Below are 18,188 nucleotides of genomic sequence, written 5' to 3' on the forward strand. Positions count from 1 at the left end.
CAGGGCTCGTGTTTGAAAGCAAAACCTGCCGTTCAGACTGATCACCGAGTTCTCTGCTCCCTGGATTACAGATATTATTCCAGAGACTCTGGGTTTCCCAATCGTGCTCCTGTGAACTCCTGTGTCCTCCCTCTCTCACGATCATCGATTTTAATACAATCCTTAGTTTCATTGTGCTTTAGATGTGTTGTTGTCAAGACACTGAGCAAACAATCCTGCTCAGTCTGTTCTCAACACGTGTACTACATTTTCCCCTTAAGCCCTCCTTAAACATCTCATGACAGGTTACCAATTCATGATGGAAAATAAATAAAACTACTATAAATGACTTCTAAAATAATAAAACCGCTGTCTTACCTTTACTCAATACTAACAATAGGTTTGATCTTTCCTTCTTTCTGGAGCTGTTCCCGAGTTGAAACATAGTGACCGTGGGTTCAATTCGCAGGCTGGGACTATCCTGAACCCTTCAGCTCCCAAAAAAAGGCACTGAAGACTTTCAGTAGCTTCTGAAGTCTGAAAACGTACAAACTGATCTCAGAGACGCTACACCAGTCAGCAGTGATGAGAGGCACCTGCAGAAAAGCCTGAGGACCTTCACTGCTCATTATCCTGGCACTGCCCTCTTAAACAAAATAAAAATGTAAATAAAAGAATTTATCATTTTACTTAAAGGCGTTCAAATTTTCTTAATGGAATTAAATTGAAATAATTGATCCAGACTCAGGTTGATGAACTTTGTGATTAACCTTTAAAAGTTAATAACTTCCATTAAAATTCAGTTGGGAATTGTAAAGGGTTCAAGTAGGGTCATTATTACAGTGGACTTCAGAGCAAATCAGCAGCATGACTTGCGCATGTAAGTGGAATATACCGATCCGAGTCCTCTTTGATTTAAACGTCATACAAGGCTGGGTATATACTTGAAAAAACAACAACAAAAAACATTTTTTGGGAAAGATTTTAATAGTTATTGAATGTTCTACATCTTACAGTAAATATCATACAATTACAAACTTGGCTTAATTCTGTCACTGAGATCACTAACTGATCTTCAAAAACAAAACAAAATAAAAATAAAAACAGATTTACACTTCATATTCACAAGCCTAGTGTGGGGGGTTCTGCTTCATAAGACTGATCTAAATGCTGCTCTTAAAAACGCTCTGGAAATACATTTGGAAGACATTGAATTTCCACTTTTTGCTTCACAATTAGTGTTCAAATAATAGTAAAAAAAAAATCTAAAAAGAATGTATGAACTTTTAAGCTGAAATTTTTTTTTAGAAAATAAAAATCTAATAGTAGTTCAGCTTTGTTACCCTTCTCATCCCTCTACTGTGAACCAATCCAAGCAACAGATGCCAATTTTATTATTTTATTGTTCAAGCTCAGGTATGATACATATAATAAATGTTCACATGTATATACAGATATACATGCATGCATATTATACATCTACACACACACACACACACACACACACACACACACACACACACGCATATATATCCCTACACACACACAAACCCACTGAAGTCGGTCATGATTTTCAAACATTTTCCCAGTATTGATTGTGTTGAAATGATTTACTGCTTTTAGAGTTACCATGATGAACTCGAACATCAGTATGTTCAAGAATGTTTAAATTTTGTAAAATAATACTAATTGTGATGATGCGGTGATGTAAGCACTGACCGTCCCTGTGGTCTCAGCACTGGGTCGAGTTTACACACAGTTACATTTCTCTCTATATAATTAGGACTTGCATTGACAAAAATAAAACACAAAGGTTAACCTGCAAGATCTCAGATTCATTATGTTCCAAGATTCAGATGCTATGACATATGCAATAATAAAAGGGGGTTCATTATGCTGTAATTAAAAGGCATTTCATGTTGCTTGGAGTAAGGTTTCTCTGCACAGGGTTTCTAACACTCAGGACAGGCCAGCAGTGACAACATGGATGTGATTTTTACAGGGCAACTCTCTCTCAATTTGTTCATTTGTCATTGGCTGAATACGAAGTGCTAAAGAATGAAATGTGCAACTCTGGCGTCAATTGAGCCACTTCCTTTACAGAGAGGTATTGCCATGACCTGTTATCAGTCACATATTTAAAGAAACTTAACGTTAAGGGTCTCAGGGCGAGAAAATCAAATTAAACTGCCCAACAGGATCAGAAAGAGGGCTTGCAGCATTATTCATTTACATCTTATTGCTCAAGTCATGTCTAGTTCAGTGTATTCAGAACAGAAGGTGTTAAGAATTGTACCCAGCTCAAATGGCATGTGTACAAAAATCTGGTTTACATTTTGCTTAAACACCATCTGCTGAAGACCCTGTGGTAAGTTCAAGTTACCTTTAATTTAGTTGTCTGTCAGGAGGGTATTTTCTCTATCGAACCCTCAGGAAACAGCATTGCAATAGAGAGAGAGCAGGGTAAGACCTACTGCCATTAAGCTGCCACCGGGTTGAGTGGTTGTCTGGGAATGTTATATTTAATGTCCATGCATCACAATGCTTGCATTGCCCACTCCTACCAGGAATAAAAAGTTAAACCCTTCTTATAAAACAAAAGACCCACAGACTTGTGTTCTGAAATGCTCCCTGAAGCTCAAAGAAGCATCCGACTTCAGTTCAACCATAAAGTTCCTCTATTTAGGAATAATAAACATCAATCATCAATAAAACTTAAATAACACTTATGGTAAAAAGCGCTTAAATTACGTATCAGAACTGAAAAGGTTTTTTACCTAGGTTATTTTTTTATTTTTTTTTTTTTATTTTTTTCATATTTTTTCTTTTTTTAAAGTTTAAAATACCGGAGGCAATACTCATACACAGTTTAATCTCTTGAAGTTAAAACTTTCCCCCCACCCGCCCCTTCTCATTTTGTACTCTACTTCAACATTGATTTGGGCCAGTACAACTATTAATATGCATTGTTCAAGTCTTGCATTACATTACATTTGTGAGCAAAGATATACAAAAAAAAAAAAAAAAAATGTTAATGGTCTCAATGTAACTATCATTTTTTTGTCCATTTGTGTTTGGGACTGATCCCAATGTAGGGGAACTATGTCAACAGTTTTATTCTTTAGTTATAATATTTTTTCCTTTGTAAAATGCTACATATTGTTTTAGGACACAGTCAGAACATGGGTATAGTTTTCCAGAGGCCTATTCTCAATCTGATTTCCATTCCAGAAAGTTTCCATTAATCTAGGCATCAAGAATCAGAGGGGGAGTGAAATTGTGTATGCAGATTTGTTTTCCATGTGGACATCAAAAAATAAAAACATTTTAATACTGCTAAACAAATTCCAAAATAAAGAAGAGATTCTGCAAAGTAATGTGTATGAATGCATGAACTGTATGAAGAAAGCAAATGATATTGATGTAAACACAAAATCTGAGAGTTCTCTCTGAGATGGCTTCTTCAAGGACTAAAATACATTTCTCCTGATTAAACTGCATTATGTTCAACACTCTGTTTAAATTCAGAAAAAATGATATTCCAAAGTCTTTGGACTAACTGTCTGCCTTCCCGCAGATAGTTTTTACTCATCAGCAGCCACAGGGCAGCGAAGCGGGCAGAGTCTCAGAACCTTCTACTGAAACCCAAGAACTCTGAACCTGTAAAATCGAAGATGTTCCTCAAAACACAGAATGACTAATTTATAATACAAATCCACATTTAAATTCCAAATTTGGCATATCTTTACGTAAACAAGGTATATCCAAATGTTTTTGTTCCCCCCCACACTTCAGAATGATATGCCCGTAGGCTGGGCCTTCAGCAGGATGCTTTGTGCAGTCAGTAGAAGGCCACTCACTGTTAAGAGCTTCATTTTACATTTCAGCCCTTCAATCTTCAGAAACCAGATAGCAAACAAACAATCACCAATGCCTGACCATTTCTTAGTTTGTTGTTTATATTTAAGACTTCAAACGGAGGGAATACGGTAAGTTTCAGGAAAGTTTAAGGTAAAACACGCAAAACCAAGGCTGCACTTTAAACTGCATCTAACTCACGCAACCATGCTTTGCAAGGACACTAATCCACCTTATGCATATATAACACATTCAGTTATATTATACATGCGATCATAAATGTGAATATGTATTTTGTTTATATGCTGTGGTTACTCTGGGTAATACTTTGCTAAACAAAATGCTTTTTAAACTCTGCAGTTTTAAGTAGTGGTTAACTAACCTTAACAGAAAGAGAATATATGATAGTGTTCCATCGGGGTTTATATTACTTATATAGACCAAAGGGTACCATATTGTAGGTTTGTTGTTTCTTTTTAACAGAAGCTCTCCTTACAGAGCTTATGTACATTTTAAGTACCTGGTAATTAGCATAGATTATTACTTATAAATGTTTGTGCAACATATCTAAATGCACTTGTTTAATAGAATAACTCTTGATATGTGGTCATTTTATCACTAAATATACATGTAAAGAATATTAGGAAGGAAGTGTCAACACCCACACTGGTTGATACCAAACAGTCGTGTACCTACAGTCAATTTCTTCTTAAAGTGGAAGAGAGGCTAACAGGACAGTTTAGTGATCAAACCATGGCCTTATTCTTAGGCTACACACTGTTTCACACTGATCTGAAATCTCTACTCACAAATAACCTGGCATTTCCACTGAAGGTACAGTACAGGACAGGGAATTACAGTCCGGGTGCAAAATTGTACAGCTATGCAGTTTTTGCACATCCATCAATTCCTTACAAAAGCAATTCTGTTCCTTTTTTCTACTCTTCCTCTCACCTTCTAGTCACTCGCAGATCCCACCTCATCCTACCCCTGTGTGCAAAGATTATCCTAATGAGTCGCTCAGTTCGGCGGGAAACTCACTTTCCTTTGCCTTTCCCTCTGAAAACAAAATGTACCATATCCTCAAAAGACAAACCCAGGGTGAGATGCTTCCTAGTTCAATGGATTACTGTGGACATGACTGCACCGATTTCTGCAGCTCACAGGGGCACCGTTTCAAAGAGACCAACTGGCTGGGTCAGTTCACTCCAGTACACCAAGTGCTAGAGAGAGGCCTCAAGCGGTCACAGCCGGGCTACAAAGACAGGTTGTATGTCTATCTTTGTCTACTTATCTGTGGTAAGAATTAAAAAAAACAAAATAATGATACAAAAAAACCACCGCCTCTCACCCACTCTATTTTAAAATTAAATAAAGAATTGACCCTGGTTAGGAAAGCTCTAGCAGTCTCCTGGGCCCTCCTGAGTGCGAGTGGCCCCTGGTGCGACCCTGGCGGTTTGCAGAAATCTGGGCTGTCACGGTCTCAGTCGCTGCCTTTGCTCTTCCCTCCCAGCCCTGTGCCCAACACACCTCACCACACCAACCTGCTGCCACTCACCCATCGCCTCCGTGAGCACAGCGCTGTGCGGTCTCACGCGTGACAAGCTCTCACTTTGTGTATCAGTAGAATGTATAAACAATCTTAGAATTATTACTGCAAATTTGTTCTTGTATTCCAATTCATATTTTATAATGTATTGTTCCTTTTTTAAAGGATGAGAGACTTGTTTGTTTAAATTTTATATCTTTGGCACCTAAAGCATAAGGTGTGAAATGAAGATATGGTCTGACAGGTGTGCTGGGGAGAGGGCATTCAAATCTGTGCATTCCCGTACCCCAGCAGGTCAGAATTGTTTTAGAATTTTTCCATTCGCTAATTCCTCTCTGTATTTATCCAATGCATATGTCACTAACTAAATCCCTTTAAATCCTTAACATGTTCCTGAATAATCCCAATAAAGCCACCATTCCACCCATACACTGACACAAGGCTAGAGATTAAAATTATATTTGTTCCTGTAGTGACAATTCAGCAAAATTGCTTCAGTTCAGTGGGGGTAGCTATTGTGCCAGCTTCCAATACAACATCCTAAGCCATACATATATATACATATAAATACAAATATATGTATATGTATGCATATATGTTCAAAGTCCTAAAACTGCTTTCTATATTCTGCAGTACTAGCTAATGTTTATCTACATTGAATGTGTCTAAGATAATTGTATTTTCATAATAAAGGGATTACCACATTTATACTGTCATACAGATGATATATTAATAACAAGCCTACCTAATAAATTGCTACTATCTGGAAGACACCCTTTTATCGATATTGGAAGATGAAATTTTAAAGCCGAACTGGAAGGAGAAATGAAAGGGGAAAAAATGAATGTATACACTGTGAGCCCTTTCTGGGAGCAAACTTGAAAAGAAGACCCTGTGCTAAAATCTAATTGGTAGAAAATTTGGCAGCGTAAGAATATGATGTGTACATTCCCACCACTGAACTGGCTTCGTGTGAAACTGTAGAAGTAACTAGCATTAACAAAAAGAGATCATTACTACTACCATTGGTCAGTCTGGAGTTACCGTGAAAGTAAAAATGGAAAAAAACAAGAGGCAAAAATTTTAAAAAAGCAGCTTTTACAAAAACACTAAAGAATGCATAAAGTGACCCTTGCACTTTTTTTTGTTCTTGCAAACAGACTCGGTGCTCAGATGTTGACTCTCCAGCACCAATGTAAGACTTGAGTAGTTGCATACAATGTTTGACTCCAGATCTGAAACACAAAAGGGAACAAATATGGTGGGAACAGTATAGACTAGTACCACTGTATGAACGCTCACTTTCCTTCATGCTACAGAAACAAACGCTGTCCCTGTGAGTCCCATCGGCTGGTTCCGGACTGTAACATTATAGTCGGGTGTAGACCTGGTACAACAGAGGGGGGGGATGTCCTGGAATGTCACTACACACACAATGACTGGATTTTCGGGCGGACAGTGTGGCTGGCAGGAGAACTCACATGAATTGGCCGGTGAGTTTACCAGTGCGGAGGCACGTAGCTGTACCCCGGGGTTCCTTGAGGCCGGTACGTTGGCACGGAGACTGGATGTGCTCCAATGGGAGTGTGCTGTGGAGTGGTCAGCAAGGTCCCTGGGAAAAGAAAGGGTGGATGACTACTGGAATCGCTCATATTTAACAATCCACTTCACACAAATCCGGTTTGCTGATTCCAATTAAAATCAACAGACAGCATGAGTTTGTATTACAAAGCATTAGAAAACATGCCTTTTATATTTAGACTTAAATTGGAGGCACACAGCTTCTAAGCCTCTGTTTGAAGGTCATGCAAATAAAAGGAGGAGACTACAATAAAATACATAATCACGCAGATCCTTGATTTCACACCATCAGAAGTAATCTGAAGCATTAAGAAATGATTAACGTTCTGTCTCCTCTTCTGCCGAGCCTAGTGTTGCCAGATGTAAAATATAAAATGATTGTATTTCAAAAAATTCAAATATCACACACTGCAAGAAAGTGCATTGGAGCGACGGTTCCTGACAGTTTCAGATGCTATGCCTATGTCGACAAGTGCGCCGATTTGAAATGACTGATTGTGTGTCGTACATCTGGCGTCACTGGCCGAGCACCTGAATCACACTAAACACAGGAGTAGCAGTACGCCTGGGCCCAGCTCACCTGCTGACATCGCCATAGTGGTCCCTGCCACCATGCCCATTGCAACGCCATTGGCTCGGGGGGCGGGGACGGGTGCGGGGTAGATGGCCGAGGGAATACTGTTGGGCTGTACCACCGTGGTGTGGTGGATGACGTGAGGCTGGGCTGCGTACACGGGCTGTGTGTAGTAAGCACCCTGAGAGAGGGACAGGAAAGGGCAGAGAGAACAGGACAAACTTCAGTAAGACTGCAGACTTGCTCAAAAAAATAATAATTACGATAAAGCGATTTACATGGATTATATGAATAATCTACATAAAGTTCAAAGGGCTGACTTGGTACATAATATGTTCCTCTGATATGTTCAAAGGAGAATGAAAACAATGGCAGATACACTTTCCTTACATGTGCTTTCTATCCACAGACAACACTGATTCGAAAGCTATTTAGTTTAAAGAATGAATTTAAGTCAACCGACAGCTGAATTGGTTACAATGTGAAAGACCAGGGCGCCCTACTACACCTAACAATTCATTAAAGCCCATCTCCTTTCTTAAATACTTAAATAAGAAAAAGCAGAGAAAAGAGCCAAATAAACGCTCTCTACCGAAACAAACACCTACAGCACATATAGCACTTCACAGACACTGTAATTTAACCAAATTAAAACTGACCTTGGAAGCTCTAATGTTCGGTAACTATGGAAACCTTTGTTGATAAATTGATGTAGTATCAAGTAGTAAGTAGGCGAGAATAATGCCATTCACAGCTAAAGTCATTCAATAAACCGGAGTAACAGCTTATCTGTGGAAAGCCTACACAGAATCGTCCCGTATATGCAAACAAATCCAGCCTGCAACTGCACTGCAGAGGAATGGGTGGGAACAATACTATAAATAAAGCCCTTTACCGGACAAAGAAGTCATTCCAAATATAAAGTAAGAGAAAGCAGTCTATTTTCTCATTGTCTAGAACTGCATAGACAAGGAGGTCTAACATAATAGTTGTGCATGTTGGAATTGATGTGCAGAAAGAACGAGTGAACGATGCACGTACCTGAGCATAGAGATTTTGCTGTGGATAGGCACTTCTGATGGGGTACATGGCTGTCTGGTAGGGGTTTGGAGATGGGGAGTAGGGTGGAGGGGCTCCATTAGTTTGGGTGGGAGGGACCTTGTAAGGGGTTCCAGCAGTGTATCCTGTAAGGTGGGGGGCAATAAAAAGGGAGGGAAAACAAAAGGAGAAGAAAAAGATTGCAATTTCAACCAAGAGCCAGCACAAGTACAATGCATTAGCAGAGGTGAGGTGTGGGGGGTAAAGTAATGAGATTTTACATTCGCCTCTATTTTCCTCCTCATTCATGCCTGCAGTGCCAGCTTTCCAATGAGTTGTGTAGATTCCATGTGAATTACAGTTAAGGACAGAGGTGCTATACTCCACTCCTCACACAATAGCAAGCTTAAGAAATAAACTGAACAAGCTTTACATCTGGAAAATCAATGCAGTTTATGTAAAGAGAAGCCACATTCACTAACGGCTGCCACCAATATTTACTGTGTTGCTAAAGGACAAATTACTGGAGAATCTTATAAAATTGCTTACAATGTGTTCAGTATGAATACCCTTTTCCTTCTCATTATAAAGAGCAATGGCACAAAACAGCATCTCACAGCAAGAGCGTCGGCATCTTTCAAAATGCCAAGAGCAGCACGTCTTAGTTCAGAGCTCTACGCCCCCAACTGCGTTCCCTCATGCATGTCTCACTGCCTCCCTCTGCTGGCAGGAGGAGGTCAATACACACAAACTGATTTTCCTGTGTACTGCAATGACTCAAAGCACTTTTTGTCTACTACAGAGAATATGAACAAAAACAATCAAATCTATACCTACAGATACTGATTTTACTGCCTTTTCTCGAACCTCTTTAATTACCCAACCAATTAGTCTTTGTGCCACACAGACAATGTTAGCGGTTTCCCTTTTCCTTAGTGCTTTAGAACCAGTTGTTTTAGTCTAGAACAGAGTTGGGCTGCTCTAGAGTCCAATGAAGATAGTTCTGAAAACGCTGTGAGCGAGGAGCCCGTGACGAGACCTTATTAGGCGAGCTCGGTTAATCTTTCCACATGAGGCTCCCACTTAACGAGCATGCATTTAATAAGGCCTGCAGTATCGATCCCTGGCTTACACCTCCGCACCACTGAGGAGTCCTGGTGGTCTCCAGTGAATGCACTCGAAGAAAACCTTCAAGGCAAGGAGAGAGTGACCACGTCGTCCTCCTTCAAACGCACTGCTCTAACGGCTGACTGACCAGGTGGGGCAGAAATGAATTCCCGGTTTCATGTAGTGTTTAACTGGCAAATCGTGTTTACTCTGGGTATATAGAGGGAGAGGGAAATTGAACATTCATTCATTCTAATCAAAGTGGGCTTCTGAGATGAAGAACTGGGTGCAGGAAGAGTCCCTAATATAATCTGTATCAGTCTGCAGAAGCCTGCGCACAGGTCGCAGTAAAATCTTAATCAATTGGAATTAATTTAAAAGCAGGAGCGGCACCCTGGGTACGGTACAGCTGAGCATTTCTTTGCCAAGAGAGAATTCTGCTTTTCTAGTTTTCCTTAAATTGATCTTTTACATTGTGGCATACTACGGCTGGCTTCACATCTTTCCTTATTTTTGCAGGCTGTCAATCATTAATTGGGCACACAGCACAAAACACTCCTTTATCATAAAGCAAGTTGCGGCCTACAAATTGAAATGTGTACCAGATTCAGTTTAATATTGCTGGAAATCCAGAAAACAAAACAAAAAACTTGGACTTGCCAGATGTTAAACCTTTCAAACTTATTTTAAATGAAAGCCTTCAGCAAACCAGGCATGGTAATAAACAGTGACACAATACAAAGAACTGCTGGGACCGCACATTAGCTCAGTTACCCAACATGTCATGTACTGTAACTGTAACGCATGAACTGCAACAAATATTAGAGTCTGAGCTGCTGGCTTCAATAAATTACCAGAGGTGTTATGTCTTATGGTTTTCTGAAAGATCATGCCGATTTCTGCTGTGTAGAAGGCAAGGGATGATAAATAATGAGATTCATAGACAGAGGATTATGTGGAAAAACGGGAAAAAAAAGAACTCGTAAATAAGGACAATGAATGAACGGTCTATACCGCCCGCTCCCTAGACCAACACCTATGCATAGGCTCAACATAGGAAGTAAACCTATGGTACTGCAGGTCACCTATTTCTTCTCATTGGAGTACCAACAAACTAGTCTAATTTTCAAAAGATAATTAAAGACTAAATGTCTAGTGAAGAGTGATCATCTGCACAGTAAGTTTTTAGTTTACTAAACTAACATTAAGGATTTGGGTTTCCATTTACAACAAACACCTGAGTGTTTACATTATATAGTAGGGTCTATTAACAAAAATTATACTCCTTTTATTTAACAATACAACAATACTATTTAACAATAAGAGGAGGCAGAAGTGTCGGAAGCATAAAACCCAGGGAGGGAGTCATGATAATCAGTGCAACATCTCTGTGAATGTGTAGAACTGAGGAAGGCCTATTGGGAGAGCTGAGAGACTGCAGCTGAACGAATGCGCTCCCTGCAGCATTAGGCAGGCCGAGAAGGGTGGCAGCTTTGGTATTGTGGTATAGGCCTACACATACACATTAATATACAATTAATGACTGGTGAATGGACACCTAAAATATTAATGCTAAGAAGTCTTGTATTTTCCTCCAATAATAAGGTGCCTGTGCAAAATGCTGATAAAAATATAAATGAGGACACAGATTGCCTGGAGAAAAGCACATCTTTACTTTTCTTAAAAGACTTCTTTGTTACAGACTGAAAACATTAGCCTCACCACCACTGCCTGCTCATTCTCTGTGGTGTTTAAGTACTAGGAATGCCATCACTAACAGAATCATCACCTTGCTATGAATTGCACATACTGTATACAATAGATTGGAAAAGAGATCCAAGGTCATATCAAATATTACACCATCAAATTTTGAACAAATCATATGTGAAATATCGATGGAGTTCTACAATTTATAAAAAAAATGAGTAGAATCATAAAGGTTACAATAATTCCAACCACATTGGCCAGAATGTGCCAGTACTAATTCACTGACCTCAGTTACACAATTATGCTCCAAATAACCTCCGTTTATAATCATAAATTAAGATTTCATTTTAGGATTTAGAAAACTAAGGAAGCAAATGCATGCAGGCCTTGTTCATAATTACTGCAGGAGGCCAGGGTAAAGGTGCCATTTAATGTTTCCATTACTGTTTTCCAAAGATAAATGACAGATTCACCATGTGGATGAAGAGACCTACTTTTTCATCTACAGAATATAGAGCACAGAATGGAGAGTGCAACTTTGATAGAAAAAAAACCTCTCCCATTCATCACATGATTCTCCAATACAGATTTTCCTGGAGTATTTATATTTCCACATTTATCAATATTCCAAACAATAAATCATCAGGATGCTTTTTTAAATAATATTTCCTTGTATTGGACTGAAGCACACAAGAAGGATGTTATTTATCCTGCATGCAACACAATGACAATTTGTTTAAATACCTAAAGAAATGCATCATAAAATGCAATACAGGCTAATGCATGTGTTACCACACTACCTAATCCTGAAAACAGTAATTACTCATGAACAGTATGTAAGTGTGAAATACATAGTACTATAACCTCTAGTGTCTGTTTCATGTTTTGTGATACAATAGTGTAATGAACAATGATATAATTTGAATGTGTAAACATTGGATCTGGCAAAGTGTGAAAATCAATAATTATGTTTCACTGATGACTTGATATTATGAATGGAAAAAAACAAAAAGCAGACTGCACGACAAACATTTATTGTGTATATTATATACACATTATATATAAATTCTATACAGGTATGAAGTTTGGAAGCAGCAAATTATGTATTATGCATGCTGAGAGGAATCAGTTACACTTGCTGGGTAGAAGAACATGAAGTTGCAAACACATGTACAAAAAAAACAAAAAGTGTAGAAAATCAGGACAAGCTTAAAAAACAAGACTGAGTTTGTACATTTCCCACAATATTGTACAAGGTGAACTGCAATAACTATCTTAATAGCTCTGAAGCAGATTCTAAACATCGGGGGGGGGGGGGCACTACCATCCATCTGCATTTCCCAGGGCAACACTGATCTTGTTTGAGGGATATTTGGATTCTAAAGGTTGGAATACAGGGGATTCCAGTTCTGTCCTCTACTTGTGTACCATTTGCAGCTTCCAACCCGCTGGCCTCTTTATAAATGTTAAATCAAATACATCTAGGTAGTTGCATCCAAAACTCATGTCAAATGTAGCTGACACATGGAGTAATGAACACAGCGGTGTACCTTCAGTGTTGTGCAACACAAATCACCACGCAAGAACATCTGAAGGTATGAATACATTTGATGGTAAATATTCACACGCATGCACACCAATACGCACACAAAAGGGCCAAGATTACTAAGCTTTCCTCTGCTGTAAAATCTGCACCATTTCTAAGTGGACAATAAATAAACCACTGAAAAGCAGCTCAATGACAATTTAAAGCTTAGATTATCAAGGACCTTTCAAAGTGCAATTTTCTGTTCATTTTGTCAGGGGAAAAAATATATATACATCATGTAAAACCTGTCAGCTCAAAGCACTCTCCCATTTAAAACATCCCCCTTCCCAGTCAAATTAATCAGCTTTGTAAGAGTCAAAATAAAATTAAGAAATAAAATTGCACAAATCACACATTAGTGCAAAATCCTTGATAAAGCCAGCCAAGTGCTAATTAAGGGGTTTGATTCAATTTCATTTATTTCCAAAATAAAAATAAAATGGAAGAGTTAAGGCAAAACTATAATATGCAAACTTTGTGCATTGGAGCGAAAGCCAAGCAAGTCCCCAGCCTGTGACAGCTTGCAGTGGTTGCAATTCTTAGCAATGGGGTGAAAGTCCATATAAAAGGAGGATATTTACTGAATGCAGCAGAAGAGGCTTGGTAAGTTCTGTTCTCAGTCCCCGCGTCCACTGCGAGGTCATAGGAACCCTCAGTGGCACCAGAGGTTGAGGTCTGTGGCCAGCCCTGCTTCACCACCAGCACTGCTCAGGCAGAGACAACAGAAGAATGGTGTTACACACAGCACCCCACCGCCCCCACGCGCCCCCAGGCCCGACAGCCGCTCAGAGCCTCCTGCTCTCCTCGCCTGTCTGTTTTGGGGTTTGTTTAACACTACTCTGCCGGAGAGGGTGGAGAAAACCTGCTACAGGCTACATCTAGGGGCTTGGACTTAACTTCACACATATGCGAGTCTGGGGGTGTCCAAAACTAAAGATACGGATACGGCACTTCACGCACTTTCCTTTCACCATTGTTTGCCTTTCTAAGGTGGGAAGCCTGAACGAACTCTTGGAAGATGCAGCTGAGCTGCAGCATCATAAGACGACAAATGCTGTGTTCCATCTTACCGACTTACGTAACGTTCATTTTATTTGTGCAGCAATGGGACTCTGGGAACAGGAACAGTGCGAGACGAAAGAGGGCATCAAATGGACCTTGAAGTGGGCCTTCTGAAACCAAGATGAGATGGAACCACTGCAGTCTTTGATCTTGAAGTAGTTGAAGCATATTTTGTATATATTCCCCTGCATCTGGACGAAAGCCACGATCAGTACTGTTTCGCGTGAGACTAACGCCTTCTTTACTGATGTCAACCTGACGCACAATTCTGTTATGTCACCAAAATTAAAGCTTGCTTTAAACTATCTGCCATGAATGTACACCAGCCACAGAAAGGGAATGTAAAAGTAAGGGTGTTCGAAGCTGAGGGAATACCAACACTATGCCATCGCTGGAGAAAGACACCAGCTGATCAAATATACCAGAGCCTTCATTATCAGTGTGTTGAAATTAACTCATCTATTGATTGTGCAGTTTAAAACAATTTTTTGGTTAAATTAAGATTATGATGGTCCGTGAACAAAGGTAATTGAGACTCCTTGTCCTGTACCGTTAACCTTTAATATAACCACAAGGGGGCGCCAGAAGCATCATCCTACATGAACACCAGAGAGTCTGCTGAAGTCTCCAGGTGTAAAACCCTTCCCTCCCAGACAACACAACACAACACAGCTTCAGTCTCAGCCAGGGCACTTGCAAAATGTAAAAGTAACAACAATAAAAGTGACACAGATGCAAAGATACCACAGACTGGCTACAATTAAAACTCCTAATTACAGTCAAAGTAAAGTAATTGAAGAAGTGCACATTATTAGCGAGTCGATATAAAAAATAATCTTAAACCATTCCACAAAACAAAACTATAACAACAAACTATATAGAGATTAAGTTGTGAATGTGTAGAACTGCATTTGCACACTAAAATAAGTATTCATTAGAAAATCTCAACACTGGCACATTTCAATGCACATCCAACACACCAAAGAGCACATCTACAGAACCAAGACTGAAGATTCCACTGGGCTATTATGTTTATTGATGTATTGATTTTCTTAGTCTCCCTTGACATGCACAATCTAGAAGTCTCCTCTGAACTGCAGGAAATGATATATCAGAAAAGGCCGTGATCTCTTCAGTTCTGATTCAGTGGCATTCAAATTAAACCCCCAAAATTTAGTCTAATGTCTTAACCAAAGTCCAGTTTCCACAGGAATGATTTCAGAATGCATCTAAAATACACATAGACCAAAAAGGCAAACCCAGAACTGTACCCGTTTAAAGCGTGGACTCTGATACAATGACTTCAATAAGATTATTCCAGGTGGCTCAACATAACTGGTTTCACTCTACTCCACACAGCAACCTCACTGGACGCTGTTCACAACTGACAATGACCCTATGTCATCAGAAATGTCACAAAAAGACCACTTCAAGCAATCATTTGATGGGGATGGGGAATGGTGGCAAACTGTTTTTGCTGATAACATCCCCGCAACACACAAATAAACATTAAATAACCATTTACGAGAGATCCTTAACTTGACGAGTCGATGTTGTCCTCAATTATTTCCCAGTTTCCCAGGGAGGGATGATAATAAACAGACGTCTTCAGGTCTCCATGCTGTCCCAGCATGCCAACTTTTTAAGTAAAAGGATGCTTCTCTAATGCTGCAGACTTAGTAATTGTAGGTATCTCGCAGCAATAAGAAACCTACACAAATTACTTAGCGGTAGGGATTTCCAACGAGTTAACCAGAGAGATTGAAGATTTTATGTTACTCGAGACAGTCCTTTCAATGTCTCCTTGATTTCTAAAGTTTTATGTGCCGACTATTGCAGATTTCCCTAGCTCTAGGGGGATATATATCAATTCATTTTTATTTATTTTTAAATCAGGAGAAAGGATTCCTCACTTAAAGGGTTTAGATTAAAACTCCTGAAAACATCAAAGAGGAAATTAAAAGGAACACATAGAATCCGTGAATCTATCAAATGCAATAAATGAGGCTGCCATTATACTTTAAGATAATTATATTTTTAAATGTATGAAAGTACGTGATTGTACTAAATATAATTAGTGATTTTAGTGATAAATCTATTCAATTGCATTGCATAGTACAGACCATCGCAATCACTGCTTTGTTCATCAGAACACTGTGGGCTTCACTGTTTGGAGTGTATGCATGTTTTTCAGCACATACTGTGCCAAAAGGCTCTTTACATGAAACTGTCATTTGATTTTGGGGGAGTGGGCCTTGGAATACACTTGTAATATTTATGTTTACTGGATCTATTAACTATATAAGAGATTGTAGGTGATCAGAGGACTTAAAGGTATTCTGCATCTTGAATCTTAAAATAAATTGTGTTTTCTACATACTGACAGTACAATATCAGGATATGTGTTATAAAAAGACCATCACTTAATGCTTAGCTCATTAACTGTGATTTTGATAATGTAAGCATTTGTTTTAATTAGTAGCATTAAAAGTAAACGGGGGATTCTCTGCAGCTCACTCATGTTAAAGCAGCATGTGGGGGGTCCCATTCGTGGAAGGTGGCAGGGTCTTTCGTTCCGACAGGGTTTGTAATTGCTTAAAATGGAACTACTTATTTGCTTAAGTGAACTAATTAAACTTTCCTTTACAAGTCTTAATGTGTTCATGATTCAATGATGCTTACAAACCCTGCTGGAGTGCAGCACCCCAGGTGGCACAGTTGCGTGCTAGCAGGATCCAGGAAGGCAAAGGTGGCTGAGTGACCATAACGACAAGGTCCCGCTGCCACCATCAGTAGAATAAGGCCGGCTCTGATTTAGTTTCAGATCTCGGTTTCCATATAAATTTGGCGAGTGTGAAACACTTCAATTTTCATTTCAAACCAGGTTGTCTCTTTAATGTTCTCTCTCTCATCTTGATAGCCTGTAGCTGCAGCTCACTGTAGACAGTTTAGATGTGCCCTCTAGAGATGCTGAAAGCCTATGAACTACTTTCTTAGCTCTCCATTTTCTGTACAAAAATCCAGTCCCTAATCCCCCTTTGACTGGCTGCAAATAGAAACTATCTTTATTTTATTTTGAAAGAAAAAATAAAGCCTGTGGAATTTGATCTTCCTTAAAACAAACTAAAGGCTTGGCATTTCATTTATTCAGAGCAGTAAGCTTTGATGAATTGCAAAAGCAAAAACAAAAATAATAAAATAAAATAAACATAGCACACACTTGAAACATTATTTAACTGTTAAGAAGTGCCTGCTATCCGAAAGGTTTAATAAATCTTACCCTAAAAAATGTTATTTGGGAAGTGGAATTATTCTGGCAATGTCTCTTCCTAAGCAATGGAAAAATAAAACCCTGTAGACCCAGGCACTGTCCGACACTACAAAACTGACTTTTACGTGAATATATAAAAACTGTTATTTAAAAACACAGATTGTTGCCTTTTATTCACATACGATTCATGCCAATGTTTCTCCAGATTTTGACTTGTAAATGAGACATGAGGGTACAAGACATAACTTGAACATCTTTTACTTGTATAAAGATTGCTGTTTAATTAACAACTGTGAACCTGACTGTTTAACTTTAAAAAATGAATTATCTATTGTTCCATTTTATCTTGAAATCAAGCAATTAGTCAAGCAGACTGAAAGACAAAATATCCAAAGTGCTAACATTTTGCAGCACTGCAGTTTCTTTTATAAGAAAGCAATTAAGACAATTAAAAAGTTTGCTTTAAGTCTGTGAATATAATGAGCACAGAGCCCTGGTATACACTCACCTAAAGGATTATTAGGAACACCATACTAATACTGTGTTTGACTCCCTTTCGCCTTCAGAACTGCCTTAATTCTACGTGGCATTGATTCAACAAGGTGCTGAAAGCATTCTTTAGAAATGTTGGCCCATATTGATAGGATAGCATCTTGCAGTTGATGGAGATTTGTGGGATGCACATCCAGGGCACGAAGCTCCCGTTCCACCACATCCCAAAGATGCTCTATTGGGTTGAGATCTGGTGACTGTGGGGGCCAGTTTAGTACAGTGAACTCATTGTCATGTTCAAGAAACCAATTTGAAATGATTGGACCTTTGTGACATGGTGCATTATCCTGCTGGAAGTAGCCATCAGAGGATGGGTACATGG

The 18,188-nt window shown here is 39.0% G+C and overlaps 1 protein-coding gene across 6 annotated transcripts in view; it reads right to left on the reverse strand.

Moving 5' to 3' along the window:
- Positions 1-1,364: 1,364 nt before the first annotated feature.
- fam168a (family with sequence similarity 168 member A) overlaps positions 1,365-18,188 on the reverse strand; it is a 63,167-nt gene continuing 46,343 nt past the window's right edge. For 4 of the 6 annotated variants that reach the window (XM_066699342.1, XM_066699344.1, XM_066699346.1 and 1 more), the window contains 5 exons: positions 13,563-13,685; positions 8,583-8,725; positions 7,548-7,722; positions 6,868-6,998; positions 1,365-6,621 (listed from right to left, as the gene is read on the reverse strand). In XM_066699342.1, the coding sequence (XP_066555439.1) occupies positions 6,886-6,998; positions 7,548-7,722; positions 8,583-8,725; positions 13,563-13,685 (554 nt within the window). In that variant the 3' untranslated portion in view covers positions 1,365-6,621; positions 6,868-6,885. The remainder of the gene's footprint in view (positions 6,622-6,867; positions 6,999-7,547; positions 7,723-8,582; positions 8,726-13,562; positions 13,686-18,188) is intronic. The other 2 variants (XM_066699343.1, XM_066699345.1) reach the window with 1 other exon arrangement.

Source organism: Amia ocellicauda, chromosome 3 (assembly GCF_036373705.1).
Source record: "Amia ocellicauda isolate fAmiCal2 chromosome 3, fAmiCal2.hap1, whole genome shotgun sequence".
Classification (NCBI taxonomy): Eukaryota; Metazoa; Chordata; class Actinopteri; order Amiiformes; family Amiidae; genus Amia; species Amia ocellicauda.